Source organism: Lissotriton helveticus, chromosome 2_1 (assembly GCF_964261635.1).
Source record: "Lissotriton helveticus chromosome 2_1, aLisHel1.1, whole genome shotgun sequence".
Lineage (NCBI taxonomy): Eukaryota > Metazoa > Chordata > Amphibia > Caudata > Salamandridae > Lissotriton > Lissotriton helveticus.
In genome coordinates, this window is record NC_136059.1 from 768,369,775 (window position 1) to 768,396,248 (window position 26,474).

At 49.2% G+C, this 26,474-nt stretch overlaps 1 protein-coding gene across 1 annotated transcript in view; it reads left to right on the forward strand.

The window, feature by feature from the left end:
• Positions 1 to 26,474, forward strand: part of FER (FER tyrosine kinase) — a 1,039,778-nt gene that overhangs the window by 569,784 nt on the left and 443,520 nt on the right. The window contains exon 11 of the mRNA XM_078675464.1: positions 24,092 to 24,295. Within this exon, the coding sequence (XP_078531590.1) occupies positions 24,092 to 24,295 (204 nt within the window). The remainder of the gene's footprint in view (positions 1 to 24,091; positions 24,296 to 26,474) is intronic.

Below are 26,474 nucleotides of genomic sequence, written 5' to 3' on the forward strand. Positions count from 1 at the left end.
ATGTGCAAGGTAGGCACCGGCTAGTAGCGTCTTACTATTACCCAGTCCATAGTATTTACTTGATCAACCTCAGACGGATAGATGGCAGAGATGGCCCTACTCTTATTCAAAATCATGACCGTGTAAACACAACAGGCGCCTGCTGCGAGTGTTAAACTCGCTGAACAATCTTGCCAAAAATAAGACAGACAAGCTGATCCAAGTTAGCCACATAGACCCATCAGAAGAGAGTATTGTTTATTTTAGTATTTGTAGTGTACAGTCCTGTCCCATGGAAGGAGGCCAAAAAAGCATCTCGAAGGAAGGGGCCTTAAGCCCCCGGTGTCCGAGAGAGGGAGGGAGAGATGGAGCAGCCTGGTTGAGAAGTCTGCGACTCTTAAGAAAAGCTGCACAGCTTCCATTGATGGTGGATGGGAATCCCTATGGGGTGGGGTGTCCACACCAGGCACGGACATAGAGCTCAAATAAATGGAATGAAAAAGAGTGAAATGGTTTTTTCTATTTATTAAATTTATTTAGCGTTTCCCCCAAAATGTTTGTCTCGTGGCCCATCGCACAGATCTTAAGACAAGACACTACCAGGTGGGAAAAGGCATGTGGAGTTTACAAACACTGGTGCTCGCCCTCTGAAGACACGCCCTGGCTAGGAGGACACGTATGTGCTGTGCGGTCTAGAGCCCAAGAAGCGATCTGAGCTACCCTATGCCTGGTGCGCTGGGACTAAGCTTCGGCAGCATCATATGGCGAGGTTGATTCCCTGCTACACCCAAGCAGGCCTCCCCAAAGGACTGATTCTGTGGAGATGTATTGTAATTCGTCGATTTATATAGCGCGGCTTATCACCCATGAGGGTATCCAGGCATTGTCCATAGATCGAGTGATCTGCCCAGAATCACAAGATGTTGAGCCGACGCCGACACTGGACCCTGGGTCCCTCCAGCTCCAATGACGGAAGCTCTGGTCGCTGCGCCACACCTTCTTCGTATGTGCTCATACTGCCTGCCTGTGAAGAGAGTGGGGGTACCTCTAGGACTGTCCATGGTGAATGCATAGTATCTTTGGCCTTTGTACACATTATTTAACAATGACGTAAGCCTACTGTTGGTCATACCAATTTTGCACATAAGGAAATGGAGCCAGAGAAGGGTAAAGTAATCTACCCAGGAGCACACAGCTTAGTCAAGTGGAGAAGCCGGGACTACAACAAGAGTTGCTGCTTCCTCTCTGGTGTAATCGGTGGCCTCAGAAGGAAGAACAGCTTTTGTGGAAATACAGCAAGGCAGCAGAGTTTGCTCTTTACTGGTGACAACCTGGGAGTTGCCCCGTGGAATGGTTGTTCCTCACAACAGCATGTATTTGAAAGGGCAACAGAGAGATTTGAATCAAATAAGGAGCGGAGGCAAAGGTCCTGAGAGCCGGTTGAGTCAGAAGCACTGGCAGAACCTGCTCGGTGGTGCAGGGTCCGGAAGACAGCACGACTTACGCCTCCTGCGCAGACAAGGGACTGCTGCATACCACTGCCCGCACTGCACACCACTGCCCGCACTGCACACCACTGCCCGCACTGCTCACCACTGCCCGCACTGCACACCACTGCCCACACTGCACACCACTGCCCGCACTGCCTACCACTGCCCGCACCGCATACCACTGTCCGCACTCTATCGTTTCTTCCAGGAAACAGCCATGTCAGTCTGAGAGGAGTCACTTTTTTAAAACTTCTATTAACTATCAATATAACGAGGCATGTGGCAGCAGTTACATCAGACCATTCCGAGACCAGTCGAGCTTTTTAATATGTTTGTTCACCCAGATATAATGCATCTCCCTTTCTTTACTCAAAAGGTTATATGTCGTTACTACGAATTCCGTTGCAACGCATGCCTTTACCACGCATGTGTTTCAACAATTTTTTTTACGCATAACCTTTCCCACGAATATTCCTTTACCACGCATAGATTAACAACGATTTTCGTTGTTAATTTATGTATGGTAAGGGCATATTCTTGGGAAAGGTTATACCCCTCCCCTGTACCCTTACGAGTCCCCAAGCCCCCAAACCTTCGTCTATTTACCCCTGACCTTAACCATCAATATTTTTTTATTTTTTAATTCCTCATTACCTCTTCACGTCATCGTTTCTTTGCCTTCATCTTCCTTGATGACGTTCTACGTCGTAAAGAGGAAGCGGAGATCCCCTTTTTATTCTCACTTTTTTTTATCGGGTATGCCCCCGATGCCCCCTTTTTAAATGTTTTTCCTTTACCACACATGCCTTTACTACGCATCTCGTAGTAAAGGTATGCGTGGTAAAGGCTTCCGTGGTAACCACGCATGCGTTCTAATGCATGCGTGGTAAAGCCTTTCGTTGTAGTGGTCATTTCCCATTCCCCACCAGCAACCTCCATGAGCGCCCTCTCCCGTGAATTTGAACAATCTCTAGATCCCCCCCGCAGGGGGTATACATGGGCTCCCCGTACTTACATTCCCTTTACCCCAGATTTGCTCCCACTTTTTGGGGCAGCCTCTACTTTCATAACCCACCTTCTCGGCCACCATACACCAGTCCATATCTTTCGTCCCGTCTGGAGTGTCGGTGTTGTTGTAACCCCCCACAGTCGCGCAATGTTACGTTTGGCTAGAAACATCCCCAACGACACCCAGTCCCTCTTGTCATTAGATAGCTGCTCTGTTATAGGACATTGCTAACTTTTCTTAAAAGGTAAAGAACAGGTAAATGACCAGGGAAGACTATGCACCCATTATGGAAGTGCTCTAAATGCGGGCACAACTTCACATAGACTTTCTGTTGTGTAGGAGTAAAGGGCTTACATTTCGTTTTACTTGCAGATCAAGCACTTTTTTAAATCGACAAGAGGATTCTCCATCCTGTTGTATCCCCCGATGCCCTTTGCAGACCCACGTGCTTGCCATAAACTGCATACAGAAATCGTGGCACACCACTAATTAAGCTTCTTCGTGTTAGACGTGTTTTTTATTTTTTGTTTTACTGAATCCAACTCCACCCTTCAACTCCACCCTTCAACTCCACCCTTCAACTCCACCCTTCAACTCCACCCTTCAACTCCACCCTTCAACTCCAACTCCACCCTCCAACTCCACCCTCCAACTCCACCCTCCAACTCCACCCTCCAACTCCACCCTCCAACTCCACCCTCCAACTCCACCCTCCAACTCCACCCTCCAACTCCACCCACCAACTCCACCCACCAACTCCACCCTCCAACTCCACCCTCCAACTCCACCCTCCAACTCCACCCTCCAACTCCACCCTCCAACTCCACCCTCCAACTCCACCCTCCAACTCCACCCTCCAACTCCACCCTCCACCCTCCAACTCCACCCTCCAACTCCACCCTCCAACTCCACCCTACAACTCCACCCTCCACCTCCAACCTCCACCCTCCAACCTCCACCCTCCACCCTCCACCCTCCCACTCCACCCTCCAACTCCACCTCCACCCTCCATCACTCAGGAACACCACCACATACTCAGGGGCACCACCACATCACTCAGGGGCACCACCACATCACTCGGGGGCACCACCACATCACTCGGGGGCACCACCACATCACTCGGGGGCACCACCACATCACTCGGGGGCACCACTCAGGGGCACCACCACATCACTCGGGGACACCGCCACATCACTCGGTGGCACGCCACATCACTCTTGGGGACAGCCACATCACTCGGGGGCACCGCTACATCACTCGGGGGCACCGCTACATCACTCGGGGGCACCGCTACATCACTCGGGGGCACCGCTACATAACTCGGGGGCACCGCTACATAACTCGGGGGCACCGCTACATAACTCGGGGGCACCGCTACATCACTCGGGGGCACCGCTACATCACTCGGGGGCACCGCTACATCACTCGGGGGCACCGCTACATCACTCTGGGGCCCCACCACATCACTCTTGGGCACCACCACATCACTTTGGGGCCCCACCACATCACTCTGGGGCCCCACCACATCACTCTGGGGCACCACCACATCACTCTGGGGCACCACCACATCACTGGGGGGCACCACCACATCACTCTGGGGCACCACCACATCACTCTGGGGCACCACCACATCACTCTGGGGCACCACCACATCACTGGGGGGCACCACCACATCACTCTGGGAACACCACCACATCACTCTGGGAACACCACCACATCACTCTGGGAACACCACCACATCACTCTGGGAACACCACCACATCACTCTGGGGACATTACCACATCACTCTGGGGACATTACCACATCACTCTGGGGACACCACTACATCAATCGGAGACACCACCACATCACTGGGGGGACCACCACATCACTCTGGGGACACTACCACATCACTCTGGGGACACCACCACATCACTCTGGGGACACCACCACATCACTCTGGGGACACCACCACATCTCTCAGACCAACCGCATCATCACTCAGCACCACACCAGCACTGTCCTTGCTTGCTACCAACAAGCATTGCCATAGCCAATAGGACTTGCATTAGGAAAGTGTAAGCTATTGGCTTTGTGAATAACAATGCTATTAATTTATATATTTTCAAAACCAACACATATTTAAAAAATGTGTCATTTACAATACCAATAGCTCACGCTTTCCTAATGCGAGACCTATTGCATTGCAAATGCTTGTGTCTTTTGAAGCCCGAAAAAAGGTGGCTGTGGCCTTAATCCTGGCCAGACTAACTATTGTAATGCCCTTTATTTGGGCATCAACAAGGGTCAGATTCACCGCCTGCAGCTGGTCCAAAACGCCGCCTCAAGGCTGGTTTTGAATCTCCCTAAGCATCATTCGGTCTCATCTTCTCTCAGTCTGCTGCATTGGCTTCCGGTGGACCGTAGAGTTCTGTTTAAGACCCTTTGCCTCACCCACAACGCATACTATGGTCGGGCCCATCTGGCCTAATAGCCAATATTAAAAGGTATATGCCCTCAGGGAACCTTAGGTCAGCAAACCGTTTTCTCCTCATGGTTCCGAGGTTTAAAGGATTGAGGTGGGGGGTGTGAGGGAGAGAGAGCTTTCTCGCTGACTGCTGCCAAGGCGTGGAACTCTCTTCCTGTTTCCCTCTTGGGGCAACAAGAACATTCTGTTTTTCACAAGACCTGGGTGTTTCCCAAGAGCAGGGTCTAAGTACGATTTCCGAAGTTGTCTGTACACAGCGCCTTGACGCCTTTGGGCTTTGTTTGCGCTATGCAAATTGCTCGTTCATTCATTCATTCATTCAGATAGCACGATTTAAAGGCATCTTTATTGCTCAGAAAGTGAATGAGCAATAAAAATGTCTTTAAATCTTGTTAACTTGTCACATTTGCTCTGCTTCCAGAAACTGAGCTCAAGTATATTTTAGTTAGGTTGAGTAAATTTTTTAGGTTACTGGACCTGCAGGTGCAGTAAAAATTAAATGATTTTTCGAGCCCTGCTTTCGCACCACACATGGATGAGGTCCATTGGTGTCTCCAGGGATTTCCACTGGTCTTTAATGGATATACATTTTGATGGATCCCTCTTTTGGCGGTAAAAGGTGAACTCTGCCCTATAACATTTGAAAGAAAGTTGAACTACAGCACGTTCTCTGTGCCTCTCGGCTCTAGTCCGCCAATCCCCATATACCAGGGTACGTTGTATTGACAGTGCTGGCCAAGTCCTCAACACGTGCACAACCAGTCTTTTCGGGATGAGGGCCATAGGTTCCGCAGACAATGGCCTGGTCATTAGGACAGTGTTCCTCTCATTATTCTGTCCCTCCAGCAATAACGTAAAAGCCTCCTCGTGCACCCTTGGTGGCACACAGCCATATTGTGATAGGCAGGCTCAGCCCCTTCCTTTAGGAGTGCTAAAACATCTCATCCAACAAATGAAGCCTGCAGATTGTCCAACAGGGCTAAGCTCTGCCATTCCTTCTCTACCCATCATACCTGCTATCTACAGCTTAACACTTGTCGGAGGGCAACCTGCCCCTTTTAGGGCAGGAAATGCAGGCTCTTTTGGAGAAAGGATCCATTGAGAGGGTACCGGTCTCGGATGTAGGGCGTGGGTGTTTTTCTTACTACTTCCTTTTGCTAAAGAAGGGCGGTAGGCCTCTGCCCTACTCTGGATCTTCATCTTCTAAATGCCTTCCTTTGCAATGAAAAATTAAAGTTAATAACCCTGGCACAGGTTCTATCTGCCCTGGATCCCGGAGACTGGACAGTGGTGTTGTACCTACAGGATGCTTATTTACACATCTCCACCCTCCAGGTGCTACCTGCAGTTAAAGATGTGCCAGGAGCACTTTGACTTGTCTTTTTCTCTTTCAGCCCCTTGGATGTTAACTATGGTGATGGTGCTGATCGATGCCCATCTGAGGTGTGTAGGGGGGAGTTTCCAGTCTTCTCCTAACTCAACGATTGGCTGTTGAAAACTGACTCGCCACAGTTTGCCATAGACCACCTCGAGAGACCGATTAACTTAATGATGGCATTGGGGTTCTCAATCAACCTGCCGAAGTTACACTTGACTCCTTCGCAGAGGCTCCCCTTCATAGGAGCCATCCTTCATATGATGCGCTATTGTGCCTATCCTCTGGAAAAAGAGTCTAAAAAGAGTCTAAGACATTCAGGCTGCAATCACAATGTTTAAACCTCTGTCTTGGGTCTCAGTGAGGATGGCTCAGAGTCTTCTTTATCTACTAGCCTCTTGCATTTTGCTTGACGGCCATGCCAGGTGAGCTTTACAGTAATAGTAGGCCCAGCACCTGGAGAACTGGTCTGAATGCATCCAGGTTTCAGAGGAAAGATCTGCAGTTGTGGGTGCTCCACCACAATTGGTCCAGTTGATGACCCCTCCCCGACCCAGAGTTGCTGCTAGTGACGGATGTGCTACTACTGGGTTGGGGAAGTCATCTAGGAGATTTGGATATCAGAGGACTCGCCCCCACATCAACTTACTGGAGTTGAGGGCAATTTACTTGCCGTTGAAGGCCTTCCTGCCCACCATCCAACCTAAGCTGGTGCAGGTTCTCACAGACAAAAACACCACCATGTTGTACTACAACAAGCAGGATAGTTGTAGGAAGAGTCCTATGCCGAGAGCCTCTATGCCTCTGGAGCTGGCTGGCTCATCAGGGCATTTGCCAGGTGTTGACGCACCTGGTGGGATCTTTAAACGACAGGGCAGACAAACTCAGTCAGTGACACCTAGCAGATCATGAATGGCAGTTATATCTGTAGGTGGCATGAGGCATCTTCCAACAGTGCAGAGAATCCTGGTTAGATCTGTTCACTGCCACCAAGAAAGTACAATGTCAACACTTCTGCACACTGAAGTTTCCCAGAAAGCTCTCTTGGAGATTCATTCCTCGAATAGTGGAGCTTGGGACTACTATATACCTGCCCGCCTCTTCCTCTCTTGCCCCAAGTTCTGAACAAGACCATGAACAACCGGGCTCAAGCCATCCTCTTGACACTGGATTGGGCCATGAGTGTATGGTACCGGGGACTTCTGTGCCTAAGCATCTGCCCTCCGATCACGGTTCTCTGTGGGAGGATCGCCCATCGCAGCAGCAGGGCAGGGTCATACACCCGAGCCTGCACAATCTGCACCTCCATGTGTGGAGATTGATTGACATCATTTGAGTTCTTTTGATCTCCCTTGCGAGGTTGTTGGTGTTGTCCTTGTTCAATCACTGCTTGCGATGCTTTTTAGGTCTCGTAGAGAGACCTATTGCCACCCATCCACAAAACTGACTTTTTACGATCCGGATTTTGACGAGTGCATGTGCTCTCGTGCACGAGCTTGCCCGAGCCTTCTGCCTGCCTCCTGCCTTGAAGGCAATCTGCTTCTCCGCCCCCCTGGCAGCCAAACGCTCTTCAAAGGGTTTGCTCCACGCCCCCCGCCTGCACCACTCTCCATACTTCTCCTCCCACGGCCGTCCTTTCTGCCCACCTCGCACACCACATCAAAGCGTCCAGATCACAGCCTGTCCAGCCTGCGCCGTCTCTCCCTACCCTTAACCCTTCACCCTGCCCCCACCACCTCTCGATATTGCTGCTTGTTCCTCCCGCTGACTGACTTCTTCCACCCGTTCTCATCCTTTTCCCGTCCCCTTCCTCTCCACACCATTCATTCCTCCATCCCTCTTCCTTCCTTGCTCTCCCTACCTTCTATCACCTTTCCCTTTTCCGCACACTTAGATCCCTTATTCTGAGTGGAGCATATGAGGATAAGGTATTGACCGAACCTGTTAAACATTGATACAGGGATTGGATATTTTACAGGCACCTTGAATTCTGGATGTGAGAGTTCTGCTGAACCTACCAAGTAATGCACCGTCTGCCAAAGATTCTGATTAATTCGGCACAATACAATATGGATAGCTCAAATGGATAAAAAAATACAACGAATGTTTCATGTGAAATGCAGTGCAGCTCCCGACGTTGCTGGGGTTCCCTTCCCACTCTTTGCTTGTTGGTTGCTGCATTCAGAATTAAAAGAAGCAAAAGTACCTCAGATGGAGTTAATAGCCCCGATATGCCTCCTAGTAGGTTGGTTAGAAGTACTTTGTATTCTAAATATTAGTTATTTAAGTTCTACAAAGGAATAAACCTCTTCATGTTTAAACACACTTAAGACAAGGCAGATGGTACACAGGGGAGTGACTTACCTGCCTGACTCATGACGCACACGCCCCTACCCTTATGGGTCAGTGAAAGGCAGGAGCCTGTCTGGAAATCTTGTGGTGTCCCCCACAGAAGCGACCATTTCTCGTTTCGTTTTTTTTGTTTTTGTTTGATTGTATTCTCACACAGGCCAAGGTAACACTTAATCACTTAAATGCGCCTCTCTCCTCGTCCTCTCACTCGTGTGTTTTCAGTCGCAGCGTTTTTTCTTTCCCCCTCCACCTACAACTCAGATTGGCTACTCGATAGAGTTGAAGGAAAGAAACATCTGCTTGCGCCGTTTTTGCAGCCCTACTTCTGTCGGTACTGCGGACAGCTTCACTCTTTGGAGTGCGTTTCTCATGAGGTCACTGCCCTGTCCTTGGTGTACAGTGTTAAACCAGAGGCATATGTAACCATGTTTCATTCATTCTTTTTAAGTATAATGGAAAAAACAACGCTGACATACTGGCACGAACGTCAAGCAAAAATGTATTTACAGAGTACCCGCTTCCATGCCCCTTTAAGAAAAAACACCGATTTTTCACAATCGCTAACATTAATGGCAGCACCATCATTCTGGAAGTTGTTGCAGCACCGTTGACTGCGGCTGACCCTATGCGTGATTTTGGTGTCTGTGGCGCTGGCACTCTGTGACATTCGTCTAACAGTGTGTGATCTTAGATGAACACGGCACCTCTCCCCAGCCCAGCACAGCGCTCAGAGAACATGCAGGGTCTCCTCCAGCAAGCCCCCACAGCGACCCTCATTTTACTCAGTGGTGTAGCAGATACTATATGAGACTCTGCCACCGTGTGTGATCCTGGTGTCTGTGTATCCGCCTGTCTAATCTCTAACAGTGTGCTCTGTCACTGTGTGATCTTGGTGTTTGTTGCCGTCTGTTCGTGATATCTATGCGCGTTATACTGTGCCTGATCTTGAGTTCTGTGCAGCAGACGCTATGATCCTATCCTGTTGACAGTATCTGTGATCTTGGTATCTGTACGTGGTCTTCGTATAGCAGTGGGTGATCTTGGCGTTTGTGGCCCTCACTTTGAGTGTGCCTGTGTTTTCTATGTAGCTGACACTGTGTGTGATATTCGTCAGTTTTGCTTTAACACTGTGTGATCCTGGTGTTTGCACCTCTGTTTCTTGGAATCTGTACAGCATACAGTATTTATCAGTAAAGCTGACACAGCGTGTGACCTTAATGTATGTGCAGCTAACACACTACATTTGATCTTGGTCTTGCAGTGTGTGATCTTGTTTTTATATAGCGCGTACTTTGCCCAAGGATAGTAGAGGCTTTACCAGATAGCTTTATTTTTTAGGTTTTTAATTCCCCAGAGGTAAATAAAATCAGTCCCTTTCTAAGTAGCGCAAGAAACGCATTATTTACTGTGGTAGCAAGTATCCCATAAAGATAATAGCCAAAAAAAAACACATGGTCAGCGACTAGCTGCCGCCTCCCCCCCAATCCGGCACCCAATACCCAGGAACGTGGACACGAGACATCTTTACTTTTTGGAAGGCGGGCGCTAGTCGCCCGGACGTATTTATTAAAGTATGAAATTAAAAAAGGTTTTTTAATTGCATAATCAACAATTAATACAAAAATCAGCAGGACATTTAGATACACAATTCTTATCAACACGTTTGAGAGCCTGACCTTAACAAAACTCTAATACATGTTGTTTCCTAACTTAGACTAAACATCCTAATCTTGATTTTTGTACATTTCTGGCCATATGGCAGGGTCACTACCGGTGTCAGGTCCTACAAGCTGCGCCTCCCCTATAGATGTGCGCATGCGCAGTGTTACCCCGGGAATTGCCCGGTCTACGCCCTGAACTCCATTTACCCACTAAAGGAGGGCCCTTACTCTGTGCCGGTGGAGTCATGAGTCCACGCGCGCGGGGTGGCTACCAGCCTAAGGAAAGCGTGAACTACTCCTACCCGCACTCCTTTGCTTTGCAGCATCCATTACCTTGCCCCTGGAGTTTTGGGAGTGGCCCGCAGGCCCCTCCCCCTGGGCGGGAACCTCCATAGGATGATGCCCGCCCCCTCAGACCTCAAATATGTGCTCACCGATAATGACCTTACCGCATGCCCCATACCTAATAAATACGACGACCTATGGGAAAAAATTCTAAAGGACAGCTACACTGGCTAATAAATAATAGTATCAACGTATAGCTACAAAGGGAAAAAAGGCCTAAAGAGACTTGTATCACATATAATACACTTCACACATCGTTTGCTAAAAGGGGAAAAATTCCTAAACAAAAGCATCACAAAATTTACCAACAGTTCCATCTCTACTACCCTGTGAGACCTGTGGAGCGTACCTCCAAAACTTACCATTCAACCAGACATAAGAACTGCTACAAGACATTTTGTTCCAAGGGGATGGTGGGTGGCAAAATAAAGAAGCCCCGAGCGCGGGGCACACCGTTTCAGCGAGGGAGCGTCCAGGGACAAGGGGGTCTCCTGGGCGCTCCCCACCTCTTTATTCCCGAGGGGCCAGGCGGCCCCTCCTATAGCCCGCCCCCCCTGACCCGGACCCACTACCTAGGATCCGGGTCAGGGAGGCCGCCGGCCAATCGGCGGTGGGCCGCGCCCCCCAGGGCCCGCCCACCGCCGAGTGGCAACACAAGAGAAAGGGGGGGCGACGGTCGCCGCGCCGCCATGCGTGCGGGGGGGCCGAGGGCCCCCCCTTTTCACATGGTCAGCGACTAGCTGCCGCCTCCCCCCCAATCCGGCACCCAATACCCAGGAACGTGGACACGAGACGTCTTTACTTTTTGGAAGGCGGGCGCTAGTCGCCCGGCCGTATTTATTAAAGTATGAAATTAAAAAAGGTTTTTTAATTGCATAATCAACAATTAATACAAAAATCAGCAGGACATTTAGATACACAATTCTTATCAACACGTTTGAGAGCCTGACCTTAACAAAACTCTAATACATGTTGTTTCCTAACTTAGACTAAACATCCTAATCTTGATTTTTTTACATTTCTGGCCATATGGCAGGGTCACTACCGGTGTCAGGTCCTACAAGCTGCGCCTCCCCTATAGATGTGCGCATGCGCAGTGTTACCCCGGGAATTGCCCGGTCTACGCCCTGAACTCCATTTACCCACTAAAGGAGGGCCCTTACTCTGCGCCGGTGGCGTCATGAGTCCACGCGCGCCGGGTGGCTACCAGCCTAAGGAAAGCGTGAACTACTCCTACCCGCACTCCTTTGCTTTGCAGCATCCATTACCTTGCCCCTGGAGTTTTGGGAGTGGCCCGCAGGCCCCTCCCCCTGGGCGGGAACCTCCATAGGATGATGCCCGCCCCCTCAGACCTCAAATATGTGCTCACCGATAATGACCTTACCGCCACAGGCCAGCATTGTTAACCGACGATCTGGCCTCCCCCCTCTAGCCCCTACCTAATGACACCCTCCTACTTGCAAAACCCTCTAGCCAGGCCCAGATATTGTCAGACCACAAGACATTCCCCTCCTCTGTTAAGTGAACTCCGTCCTTCAGGTAGTACTTGTCGCCCCAGATGCACCCATGAGGTATTGACTGTAACACGGGGGCTCGAAACAACTTATCCAACCGTGTGTTGATCCTCTTTACCGAGTGATTCAACGCCCTGACCGAATGTCCCCCCCGCCACTGCAGTCGAGGTATGAGTTGTGACCATACTAGTGTGCAACCCGGGCAGGTCCTGGCCATCCAACCCGCCGTTGAGATAATCTCCTCGATCAGAATGCGCCTACCCAGTGTTGCCAGATCATTCTCCCCAAGGTGAAGTATCACCACTGACGGTGGAGATTGCCGGCGTGCTAAAAGCCCTTGGAAGAATCCCCTAAACTCGTGCAGACACAACCCCCCTCTGCCAAAGAACGTGATGTCCAACCCTAGTTGTGCCGCCCTTTTCCCCCTGTCACCTGACATGAAGACACATTCAGCTCGTTTTACATAGGAGTGACCCACAATCCAAACACTGTTCTTCATTGTTTCTTGGCTGCCGCTCCGTGCTGACGTATGTTGCTGATGCCCGACGACAAATTCCTCCCCTGCGTAACAGGTCTGAGAAACTGTAAGAGAGCGGAAACAAACCAAGCGTGAGTGCCATGTAATCACAGCATGTCAATCCGTACATAACGTTTGTAGCAATCTGAGGACCATCTCCCAATTGTCTTCACTCTCTCCACTGGGAGGCCCCCCGCCACCGCCTCAGTTGCTGCCCCAATCCTAAAGGAATGAGAGCCAAACTCTGTAGGGTCAAGACCTGCTTTCCTGACCCCCATCTCCAACACCTTCCTGAATTGATATCTGGTCAAGGGGCTCCCGTCGGCGTGACAAAGCAGTGCCTTGCCCGCTGGGCCCACCAACCGTCGGTGCAATAATTCCACGTGCCTCACTGGGCAGCAAGGGTTGGCGGGGGCCCGTTGAAGAACTATGGTGTGGCCCCTAGACTCCTGGTCGGTCTTTGACTTCTGAATAGTGACCCACATGGTGTCCTCCCTTATCGTCACACTAGCCCGTTGCAAGCCGCCCAGTAGGTCTGACTTAGAACCTGCCACAAGTTCGCTAATTCTCAGCGCCCCATAAAATGCCAAAGAGAATGCTGCCCTAAAAAGAAGCACCTCCCACTCCGAGCTACAAACAGTGTCCAGCGTGCCCAGTAAAGCTGTCAGCCGGGCCAAGCCTATGGGCTTTCTCTTATCCTTCTGATGTCCCTGAATACGGCGCCATCCCCTCAACGCCTTACGTATCAGAAAGGTATTAGTGGGATCCCGGACGCCCCTAGCTTGGGCGAAGAATGACACCGCTGCCCTATGTCTATTCGCCGCTGCCACTGAGCGCCCCTCTTTATGCATCCATTCTAAATAGGCTGCAAAGCCATCCTCCTCTGCCCAAAGCACTTCCCATTGTTGCCCCAAAAAAGAACAATAAGACAAAAACGCCCCTTCGTAAGCCGTCTTGGTCCTGGGGGCTAGGCTAGCGACCACGAGGTCCTGTAATCTGGGGCACCAATCTGCCAAAGTACTGCTGGGAAGTGTGCTGGCGAGGGGTCTGCTGTGGGAAGATGTTCCCTGAAAACCTGCATTTTGAAGCGAGAGAGGGAGTCAGCTGCATTGTTTAGAACACCAGGGACATGTTTGGCCTTAAAATTGACATTCAGTTTAAGGCACTGCAGAACAATTTCTTTGATCAGACGAAGTATGAAAGGACACCGCGCCCCCTGCTGGTTGATACATTCCACCACCGTCATGTTGTCTGACCAAAACACCACTGATTGGTTACATAGGTGTTCGGGCCAGACCATCAGTGCCACCCATATTGGGAAGAGTTCAAGGAAGCCAATGTTGCTGGTCAGACCCCATGTCCTCCATTCTTCCGGCCACTGTTGAGCGACCCACCTGTTCCCTAGGATGGCGCCAAAGCCCACACTACTGGCCGCATCAGTCCATAGGCCCAACTCCGCCGATGTTGTGAGCGGGCCGGGCCAGACCACCCTGCCGTTAAAATCCTCCAGGAATGCCATCCAAATAAGCATATCCTGGCGAATTTCAGACGATAGCCGAGTGCGGTGGTGCTTTTCCCTCAGCCCCTTCATCGCTTGAGCAATGGAGCGAGAGAAAGGGCGAGCCATGGGGATGATTCTCAGTGCGAAATTCAATTGCCCTACCACCTCCTGTAGTTGCTGCAGAGTGACCTTCTCCTTGCGGAGGCATAAGTGCAGCGCTGTTTTGAATTTGTCCACCTTGTCCCTAGGTAATCTAAAACATCCTTCCATTGAATCAATCTCAATGCCGAGGAATTCCAAGCAGGTGGTCGGGCCAACAGTCTTCCCGGGCGCAAGCGGGACCCCAAAAGCCCGCATGAGCACGCAAAATTCCTGCAATGCCAGTGCACACTCCTGAGATCCCGCTGTACCCAGGAAGAGGAAATCATCTAAATAATGCATGACCCGCTGATGACCCGTCACTTGTCTCATGGCCCATTCAAGAAAGGAGCTAAACATCTCAAAGTAAGCGCAAGATATAGAACAACCCATAGGCATGCATTTGTCCATGTAGAACATATCCCCAAAAGTGAAACCTAAAAGATGCTGATCCGCTGGGTGGACCGGGAGGAGGCGAAAGGCTGATTCTATGTCTGATTTCGCCATCAGCGCCCCGGGTCCCGTGGCCTGTAATAAGTTAACAGCCTGATCAAAAGAGGCGTATTTAACACTACAGACACCCTCGTCAATGGCATCATTCAGTGACGTCCCCCTAGGTGCTGACAGGTTATGGATCAATCTGAATTGCCCTTTCTCTTTTTTGGGGACAACTCCTAATGGGGAACACACAAAATTGGGTACTGGCACTTCAGAAAAAGGGCCAGCTATCCTGCCTAATGATAGCTCCTTGTCAATTTTGGCGGCCACCACAGCCGGATTGTGCTTGACTGACAATTGGTTTCTACAGTGCGCGCTGCCTGTGTATCCCGCGGCCGGGATCCTAAAGCCTTTAGAAAAACCTTCCTGGAGTAGAGTGGCCGATGTGTGGTCCGGGTATCTGTTCAACCATGGAATCATTGCCACCACATCCACTGGAGTGGGGGGGCCTAACCTGTTTGTCTTATAGTGGCTTTCCCCTACCCCTCTGACCTGTGTTTCCCTGCTTGGACCTACAGGCAGTTTCTGGATGAGAGGGGTGCCCACAGGAGGAACATGCATGTCTAAACTTACACGCGGCCCTTGTGCAGGTGCGCCTATTAAAATCCCAGCACACCCCTTTTTTCTCTGGCCCACTGGCCCTAAACTTCCCAGGTACCTCACTCGTTTGAGGGGGCCGAAAGGGCTGTTGAGGTCTAGAGAACACCTTGACCGAACCGAACTGGGGGGGAGGTGCAGTGTCTGAGAACTGTTTGTGCCAAGCCATGGAATCTACCGTGTCCCATGCCAATGTTCTATTAAATTCCAATGCCTTCCTGAAATTGACATCATACCCTTTCCATGCCTCCCCAGAATACTGTTCACTCCACCCCACAATCCTGCTCGAGTAGCATGCCAATGCTGCCTGCAAATCTGGAGGACGCTCAGCTTTAATAGCAGTGAATACAGCCCACGCTTTCATCCAGTTGTTGAGAGTTTCCTCAACCCTAAATCTAGCACACTGCACCCTCCATTCGCTTGGGAGCATCCACTCTTTCAGTGTTTTTACCTGCTCCATTTCCCTATTATCCAACAACAAAGAATAAATATAAACGTATTTGTCCGCCCAAATCATCTCTTTCACAGCTAATGACACATGCTGAGCCAAATTCTCGCTCCTGGAAGGTAGAACACCGTCCCCCAAGAGCGGCAATGCCACTTCCTTACCAAGTGCGGGCACCGGGGGCGGCTGCCCTTTAACTCCGTCCAGCTGGGGAACACTTGGACCTGCAAGGGGAGAAGATATTGGCAATGCAACACTGTCGGCGACCGCTGCCGATCTGATTTTTTCCACGAACCTCGCCGCCTCTGCTGCATGGTCTGCCGAATTCGGGAAAGCTCCCCCTCTTTGGAGCCATGGCATCAAGGCCGTTATCTGGGATAACAATTCAGGGGGCATTGACTCTACATTACCCCCCGGGACAACAGGTACCACTGGGGTTATGCCCTGTGGTCCTGGCGCAGCTGGCAGGGCGGGTGCCGGGTGTGGCAAGCCTGTACCCGGGATTGTGGGCACCGGTGGGGGAGCAGGCCCAGCGTCTACTGGTTGACCTACAGGCACCGGCACCACGGGGGCAAGGGGTGTAGGCATAGGTATATGCGGGGGAGGGACGACCGCCGGCGGCACGGCAGGTACCGGCTCTACTGGCCCTGGGGTAGGGGCAGCATCCCTGGGTCTCTTGGACTTAGACTTCCCAGGTGTGGTGACAAAATCCCCCCTTGGCACTGGTGCCACCCTCTTGCGGGTAGGCCTACCCGATGGCCCCGGGGCATCCCCATGCCTCTCATTGAACCGTGCTTCAAGCTCATCTACTTTCCCTAGTTGCTGCTTAATTTCACTCATGTCACGCATCATGGCCCTGATCATAGCCTCCATGCCGGACCCCCTTTTTCCACCCCGCGGACCTGGCATGATACCCCCCAAAAAACCGCAGCCTACTCTCCTAAAATCACAACAGACCGACTCCGTGTACCTTTTTGATGGAGGGTCACCAGGGGGCTTTCAGCACCGGCGACCGCAACACTAGCGGCTTGTCCGCTTATGTAAGGGGGTGAGTAAACCTAATGTAGACCCACCCGGCGGCCACCTGGAGCAATGAATGCTAGCCCCCCGTACCCCTCTTACCGACCAGTCCCGTGCACTCGGCGGCGGTGATGATCTGCGATCACAGCCCTCGCCACGTCGTGTGCCCTGTCTGCGAGTGAAACGTGCCAATAATGTAGTTAAGGTTGCCTGGAATTGAAAACAGGTATTAATCCCGTTTCATAAAGTAAGAAAACCTTTTAGAACACCAAACTTCAACAGTGAAAACTTTTAATAAAATGCCACCTTGTTTGTCTCTTGAAAGCAATTCATTTAGTAGTTAATAAAAAATGCCACCTTATTTGTCTCTTGAAAGCAATTCATGTAGTAGTTAATACCTTTCAGTAGTGAAACATCCCGATGTGGGCCTCCCCTCAACAATGTGCACCAAACCTAACACATCAAATTACCAAATTCAATGCACCCCTTGTAACCCACAGCTACCAACCAGCAAGCATCAAATCATATGATCAATAGAAAGCTTTGCTTTGTCATAAACCACTGCGCAGTCCCTCCACTGGTCTCCCATCCATGTGTTGGCCCTGCCTCGTTATCTGCTGTTCGTGTAAAAAGACCGGCACAACCACAACTTGCCGAGTCTAGGGTGGAGACAAGAATAAAGAATCAAGCGTGCCCCCGCGCAGAGATCAAATGCGGCGGGGTAGAGCGTCTCAATCGCTAAATTCCTCAATGCACCCGAATTATACACCCCAACACAGGCTGATGTAGCCGACCTTTGTATATCTGAAAGCCTTGCAACTGTTCTCGAACCCCTTAGACCGCGTTGCCCAAACCGCCCGCACCCGGTACCTGACGGAGCCTCACGCTTGTTCTCGCTCCGCTCGCCTAACACTCACTTGTGCGCCGCTCTCTGAAATAATGGCGATGTGGGCTCCAAAGCGAACAAACCGACGATCAGCAAGCGGCTTCGGCCTCCGTCCCCCGGCGCCGACGACCAGCAAACGGCTTGAGCCTCTGTCCCTCGGCGCGAGATACACGTCCTGAAAAACCCTGTAACCCTGCAAGAAAACAACAGGGGAAAGTCTCCAACACGGCTGCCTCGCGTCCCAAGCCGATCCCAGACCGATGATGTGGGCCTCCCGATCTCCACGAAGCTGGCTCGACCTGAAATATAAAAAGCGGGAAAAATTAAAAAATAAAGAAGCCCCGAGCGCGGGGCACACCGTTTCAGCGAGGGAGCGTCCAGGGACAAGGGGGTCTCCTGGGCGCTCCCCACCTCTTTATTCCCGAGGGGCCAGGCGGCCCCTCCTATAGCCCGCCCCCCCTGACCCGGACCCACTACCTAGGATCCGGGTCAGGGAGGGCGGTGGGCCGCGCCCCCCAGGGCCCGCCCACCGCCGAGTGGCAACACAAGAGAAAGGGGGGGCGACGGTCGCCGCGCCGCCATGCGTGCGGGGGGGCCGAGGGCCCCCCCTTTTCATTTCCGTTCCTTCTGCTGCTTGTTACTCTCCACCAAGGCGCTTTATCCCCTCTGGTCAGCCGGGCGTCTCGACGTGCTAAAAGGCCAAGACTGGCTGAGCGTGTTTCACTGTGATACGAGGGACAGGGAGGCATCAGAGGGCGCAAGGTTCCCAATCACGCGCTGGCAGCATTGTCTCCGCTTTTCGTTTCCTGATACTTGTTCTACATTTAGTTCAAGGACTACGAGAGCCGGAATGCAAATAAAAACTAAAAAAACAGGGCCGGTTTTGCTATTCAAGCTTATCATCGGGAAAACTTGACATCTCAAATAATGATAACACGTACTTTGCACACAGCCTGGTTTGCCAGATGAGTCAGTGGGGAGTTGATTTTTCAATCCCTTGGTTTTGTTTCCTTTTACAAATAGCCGATTGTGAGCCGAACTGAATCAACTACAACTCCCAGAATGCACTTTCTTTAGTTAAATACAATCTCACAAGCCTGAAAACAATTGCAAATGCATTTACATAGCGTTTCGTGTTACTGAGAATACGCCGTAGCGCTTTCGATGGGGCAGGAGTAGGAGCTTTTAATGATATCTATGAGCACCGATCAGTCCCAGTTGGGTAACAAAATTCCGACTCATTACCCTACGGCATGGGTTGTACAGAAAGACCCAGCAACTGATTGGACGGTATTTCAGATTCTAGGAGAAGTTATTAGCCCTACAAGTGCCAGCTTCGAAGCACAGATGTGGTGACCAGATGGTTGTTTGTCAACAGCACATCCCATTTCCATCCCCCGAGCTTTCCTTCACACGTCACTCGTTATCAGCTGTCTTGGCGCGATGGTCACATCAAAGTAAGGCACGGTCACATCTCCCAGAATGCAATGGGTGCTGAGACGGATGCCATCGGGCTAGAATTACGGCGCATTAGCATCCAATCAAATACGTTATAGTATGGAACTGAGAGAGGGGCGCTCTCACAAATGGGCCTGAAGCCAGACAGATCCATCCTGCCATCCTGCTTGATTAATGGATTTGCATTTGCACGTGAAAACATTAAACATGCCCGAGGCGCCAGAAGAGCTCAAGCCACACCAGACATCCTCCTTAAGGGTTGTTTCCTCTGGCAGCCGAAGTATTTTACACGTAACTCCTAACATACAAAAGGTTCTCTTTTTTAGAAATATATAGTATCTTAAACAGTAATGTGTTTGTGATAAAATTGGAAAGGCACTGTGATGGGCGCATCTGAGTATTTCCCCCTGTTAGCCATATGTTAGGGCTTTTAGCCAATGTAAGTTTTTATTTTTTTCTCCCAAAAACTTTATTTGTTAGTCACAGGCAACATCAAGGAGGTTTTGTATTATTTTGCTTAAACAACATTTGTACCTTATTTTAAGTTTACACATTACACTAGATGATTGTTTCTCTTCCTTCTCTCTTTTTTTTATTCCTGTCACATTAGCGCAAAAGGTATATAACTTTCCATTTTGTATCTTGAATGGAGATTAAAATTGCTCTCAAATCTTTGGTCTCTTTGTCTCACACTCTACACTTTTATTTTACACTCGTTATTTTTGTTTCACACTTTTTCTTTGGCACACACATTACCAGCCGTCAGTGCACACTTTCGCCAGGCATACACCACCAGCCGTCAGTACACGCTTCCACCAGGCAGACACACCACCAGCCGTCAGTGCACGTTGGCACCAGGAAGACACACAACGACAGCTGTCGGTGCACGTTTTAACCAACACACTCCTCCAACCGTCAGTGTACACTTTCACCAAGCATACACACCACCAGCCATCAGTGCACGATTCCAACAGGCACGCACACATCACCAGCCATCAGTGCACGCTTCCACCAGGCACACACACCACTAGCCATTAGTGCACGCTTCCTATAGACACACACCACCAGCTATCATCACCAGTCAGTGCATACTTCCATCATGCACACACACCACTAGCCGTTAGTGCACGCTTACATCAGACACACATCACCATCCGTTAGTGCACGCTTTCACCAGACAGACACACAACGCCAGCTGTCATTGCACGTTTTAACAGGCACACTCCTCCAGCCATCAGTGCACGCTTCCACCAGGTATACACACCACCAGCCGTCAGTGCACACTTTCACCACCAGCCATTAGTGCACGCTTTCACTAGGCACACGCACACCACCAACTGTCAGTGCACGTTTTAACAGGCACACTGCAGCCGTCAGTGTACGCTTTCACTAGGCAGACACAAACAGCCGTCAGTGCACGCTTTTTAGGCGCACACACACACACACCATTAGCGTTAGGCATCCACAAGCGTCAGGCATTCACAAGATTCAGTCATCCACAAGCGGCAGACATCCACAAGCGGCAGACATCCACAAGCGGCAGACATCCACAGGCGGCAGACATCCACAGGCGGCAGACATCCACAGGCGGCAGACATCCACAGGCGGCAGACATCCACAGGCGGCAGACATCCACAGGCGGCAGACATCCACAGGCGGCAGACATCCACAGGCGGCAGACATCCAAAAAGGGTCTGGCATGCACAAGCGTCAGGCATGCGCAAGCGTCAGGCATGCACAAGCGTCAGGCATGCGCAAGCGTCAGGCATGCACAAGCGTCAGGCATGCACAAGCGTCAGGCATGCACAAGCGTCAGGCATGCACAAGCGTCAGGCATGCACAAGCGTCAGGCATCAGACATCCACAAACATCAGACATCCACAAACATCGGACATCCAAAAGCATCAGACATCCAAAAGCGTCAGACATCCAAAAGCGTCAGGCATCCAAAAAGGGTCTGGCATCCAAAAAGGGTCTGGCATGCACAAGCGTCAGGCATGCACAAGCGTCAGGCATGCACAAGCGTCAGGCATGCACAAGCGTCAGGCATGCACAAGCGTCAGGCATCCACAAGTGTCAGGCATCCACAAGCGTCAGGCATCAGACATCCAAAAGCATCAGACATCCACAAGCATCACCCATCAGACATCCACAAGCGTCAGGCATCCAAAAAGGGTCAGGCATGCACAAGCGTCAGGCATGCACAAGCGTCAGGCATGCACAAGCGTCAGGCATGCACAAGCGTCAGGCATGCACAAGCGTCAGGCATGCACAAGCATCAGGCATGCACAAGCGTCAGGCATCCACAAGCATCAGACATCCACAAGCATCAGACATCCAAAAGCATCAGACATCTACAAGCATCACCCATCAGACATCCACAAGCGGCAGGCATCCAAAAAGGGTCTGGCATGCACAAGCGTCAGGCATGCACAAGCGTCAGGCATGCACAAGCGTCAGGCATGCACAAGCGTCAGGCATGCACAAGCGTCAGGCATCCACAAGCATCAGACATCTGACATCCACAGGCGTCAGGCATCCACAGGCGTCAGGCATCCACAGGCGTCCGGCATCCACAAGCATCAGGCATCCACAAGCGTCAGGCATCAGACATTGCAGATGTATTTTGTACTTCTTGGGCCACCCACAGCTAGCGGGGACCTGCATTTGGACACATCTCTCTGATGTAGACTCACTGAGTCAACATCAGTCGTAAAAACAGGGCACTTCTCCCAATGATGTTTCAAACCGTTACAGGGCCAACTCTGTCTTTCATCCTTATTGGGTGGAGAGGAAAAAAGAGTACACCTAAAACGGTTAATATGAGCTCTGGAAGACACTAAAGTTGGTGGATGGATACTGTACACATGGTTAATTTTTTTATTTGGAGTGTTTAGGGTTGGTATTTAACAGAGTAATGGATGATGTTTGACTTGTTGACTTGTTTTTTGTTGGTGCCTTTTAAGTCTCCAGTTCGGTACTACATTCTCCATGAGCGCGCGCTTGGCCCGTTCCCTCCCACTCGCATCAGACATTCACAAGCATCAGACATCCACAAACATCAGACATCCACAAACATCAGACATCCACAAACATCAGACATCCACAAACATCAGACATCCACAAACATCAGACATCCACAAACATCAGACATCCACAAACATCAGACATCCACAAGCGTCAGACATCCACAAGCGTCGGGCATCCACAAGCGTCGGGCATCCACAAGCGTCGGGCATCCACAAGCGTCGGGCATCCACAAGCGTCAGGCATCCACAAGCGTCAGACATCCACAAGCGTCAGACATCCACAAGCGTAAGGCATGCACAAGCGTCGGGCATCCACAAGCTTCAAGCATTCACAAACGTCAGACATCCACAAACATCAGGCATCAGACTTTTATTTAAGTATTAATTATTTAAAAAAAAATAAAACCATTGATATTTGTAATATCAATACATATAAGTCACGTAAATACAACACATATTGCATTACAAATGCTATAGGTGTCACATTTGCGAAAGTTATAACTATTGGCATGGTAAATGACAAAGCTATTAATTTCGCTATTTTCAAAAACAAAACCTAAATAAAAAATGTCATTTACAATACCAATAGCTCAAACTTTCCTAATACGAGACCTATTGCATTGCAAATGCTTGTTTATAAAAGGTTTGCAACGTGTTTCCACCAACTCCCTTTGTAATGCCACTACGGGATTTGAATGTAACCCTCACCTTCCTGATCTGTACCCTTTTCAAACCAATGCACAGCTTTTCATTCTTGCTGCTCCCCCTAAAAACGGTGTTCCTGGTGATGCTGTCTGCATGCCGGGGGAATGAACTTCACACGCTTTTAGTCCCACATCCTCATAACACCTTTTTCCTGGACATGCTGATGCTACGGACACATGCTGCTTGCCTACAAAGTTGGGTGCACCTTTCTCATCAGACAAGCCATTTCTCTGCTGTTCTTTTTTGCTTCTACTCATCCCTGGAAAAAGGAAAAAAATACTCCACTGTCTGGATCTCAAGAGGGTGCTCAGCCTTTACATTGATCGCACTAAGGATTTTTTTTTACCTTTTGCTCTTTGTGGGGTTCTCTGGGGCAAAGAAGGACAAGGTGGTGCAGAAACAGATCATCTTTTGATTGATAATCCTCTGCATGAAGATCTGCTATGCATTGAATTAGACATAGGCTCCAGAAAACCTATGGCTCGTTCCACCAGAGCAAAAGCTTCCATCCCTGTGTTGGCATGTGGAGTGGCTGTCCTGCATATTTGTTCGGCATGTCTGTGGGGATCAGTACACATATTCCCAAGTCTCTGCTCACCCACCTCCCCAACTAAGGAGGTTGCTTACCTTCTATAACACTTTTTTTGGTGTATACTCTATTTTACCACCTATTCCTCAGTGCTCTTTTAACTTCCCATTCTGTGTTATGGGCTAATCTGTCTAAAAACCATTCCAACCTAGTAATATACTAACTGCTTATTTCAGTATGCTGATAGGCTTCATATCTGATGGTGCAAAAGAGTTCATGAAAGAAACTGACATCATTGCTCAAGGGTGGCACTTTTGTGCAGCTCCGTTCATCACTTTTAAAGTTCAATGGCGACAAGTGGAGTCGCAAATTACCACCTGCTGGCACCTAGAAACACTGTTTTGAATTTTCCCGATGAGCCTGAGGATATTCAAAAGGTGAGGAATCTGTGGCTAGATTGAGTGTACACCAGAAAGAGCACTACCGAACACAAGTAACTTGTTAATTATACATATATAAACATTGGGCATTATGATACTTACTGTTCCTTTTCTCCCTTTCCCTTCTCAATCCAGTTCTTCGATGTCTTAGCAACGAGCGAGAAGCCCCTGGCAGAGCAGGACTGGTATCACGGTGCAATCCCTAGAGTTGAAGCCCAAGAACTTTTAAAACAGCAAGGAGATTTCTTGGTGCGAGAGAGCCATGGGAAGCCTGGTGAATACGTCCTTTCCGTATTTTCGGATGCACAACGGAGGCACTTTATCATACAATATGCTGATGTAGGTCTTTGTGGTAACATATTATTAATTGTGTTATGATAAACTCCAGATATTTACACATATGTTTGATAAATCTCAGTACATATGTATGTCAATTATAACTTTACTAATCATTTTTTTATCGCTGTGCGTGCTCGACAGTGATCATCCAAATATAACTTTTCGGATGAGACCCAAAACCAGAACCTAATCCACTGCTAAATATAATAATGGTGATGGAGCTGGTTGAGGCTGAACATTATTCAGAAGTATATTAAGTGCCCTGCCGCTCTCTTCACAGATTCACTGTTGCATGAAAAATGAAAACACGCACTACATCCCAACCTAGTTGGTATACATGTAATATCTTCAGTAAGAAATGCCTCTTGCCCCCTTTTCTAATGGCAGAGAGTATAGTTCTGTACTATAGGACAAGCTTTCAGTAATATGTTCCCTGGATCTAAGAAATTTTAATAGACAAATGTAGGTTGGCAGTAGTTTACAAGGTTGAAAGGCAAACAGAGTTGCTTTATTAATGATATGGTACACATTTTCCTTCCCATGTTCATTATAAGACATACACCCAAAAGAAAAAACATAGGAATCCACATCAAAGCAAATGTTAGTAGCAATAATCCGTTCAGTCTCCTTCATTTATCAATATAGTTGACGATGTTTATTTTCTTTTTTATGTCGATGGTTGTAGGACTCAGTGTCCGACTGTTTTTTCGCAGTCTACTTACAAATTTGCCAACATAAGCTCAGCCTAGGTCTTTTCAAACAATTGGTTAAAAGGTTTAAAATGTTTTAAACACATTGTTTCTTTTAATGCCATCATCAAAACAAAACATTTTGGGAGATGACCCTAGGCTTTAACCTTCCAAAACATAAGCTGATAAACTAAAATTAAACACATTTTTGTGGTTAAAAAACCCTAAATATGTGGAAGTTTTAAATCTACACATGAATAAAAACAAGACCTGATGATGATTCTTGCAAACTTTCTTTACTTTTATATTGGGCCAGTGAAATTGTTTGATTTCATGGCTAATTTTTCATGCTTTTGACACATTTGACATATAAACAGTTGTCTCTTGCAAATTCGACACATTTCAGAAAAAGACATTGTTATTATCTCAGACAGACCATAGAGGACGGGGCATCTTGTACCCAAATCATTTTAGACCATTGCAAAAAACTCTTTCATAAAGCTTTTAGATGTCTTACAAAAACCTCTCAAAACAACAGGCAATCCAAGAAACTGTGAAATGAATCCCCTTTTCATCAGGAGTACAGGCAAATCAAAATAGATCTTTTGCTGCATCCAAGAATTTTGGATAATACATGAGATGCAGGGTGGTCTTGACTGCTGCACACTTCCTCTCCAAGACTGCTACTATCCGAACAATAGGAGCATTTTCCTCTTGAAGAAAATTAGAGGTTGTAGTCTTCTGGGTGGAAAGGAGATTCCCTACAAATCTATATGTAACCTATTCATGCCGTACAAGACATTAGCGTTTCCTGACAATTCTTACTTCCTGCTTTTGGTAAGGAAAAAAGGTTAGTTCTTACTGAAGAGGCCCCCAGAGGGACTGGCTGGTCCTCTGAATCTACTGCTCTTCCCGCGTGCGGGGTCTCCATCCCTTGTGGGGAATAAACTTCACTTATCCTGCCACTGCTTGCCTCCTTTGGCCCCTTACCCTTTTCGTAAGCATGGGGAATTAAAAAGACCAGCCAAGAGCCCTGCCTACACCAGCCCCTGTGAAAACGTTTGGCCCAAAATTGTTTTGATGGATGTCTAGGCATTGTCTAGAGAAGACAATATGGCAAAGTATTGCCCTGTATCAAAGGTTCTCCAAGCAGTACTCTCTCTGCAAGCAGACCTGCCTTTCTGCTAGCCAAATTCCTTAATTCTGAGTCCATTTTGCTGAAGAGAGATGGCTCATTTGGCATTCCCAAGGGAATATATCACCTGCTGAGGGAAATAAGATAACTCAACTCTTTGGTTTCCTTGATCACATCAAGAAGTTTGCTACTTAGCCCAGAACTATCCAACAGCTTTTCCAATCAAGACTTCCAAAACTGTGCAATACTCTTCCTTGGGTCTTTAACAAATTTCACCTGGAAAGAGACCATCTTGTCATCTATTCTGAGATTGTGGGCTACTATACCCACTAGGACAGGTGTGGGAATTCCACCG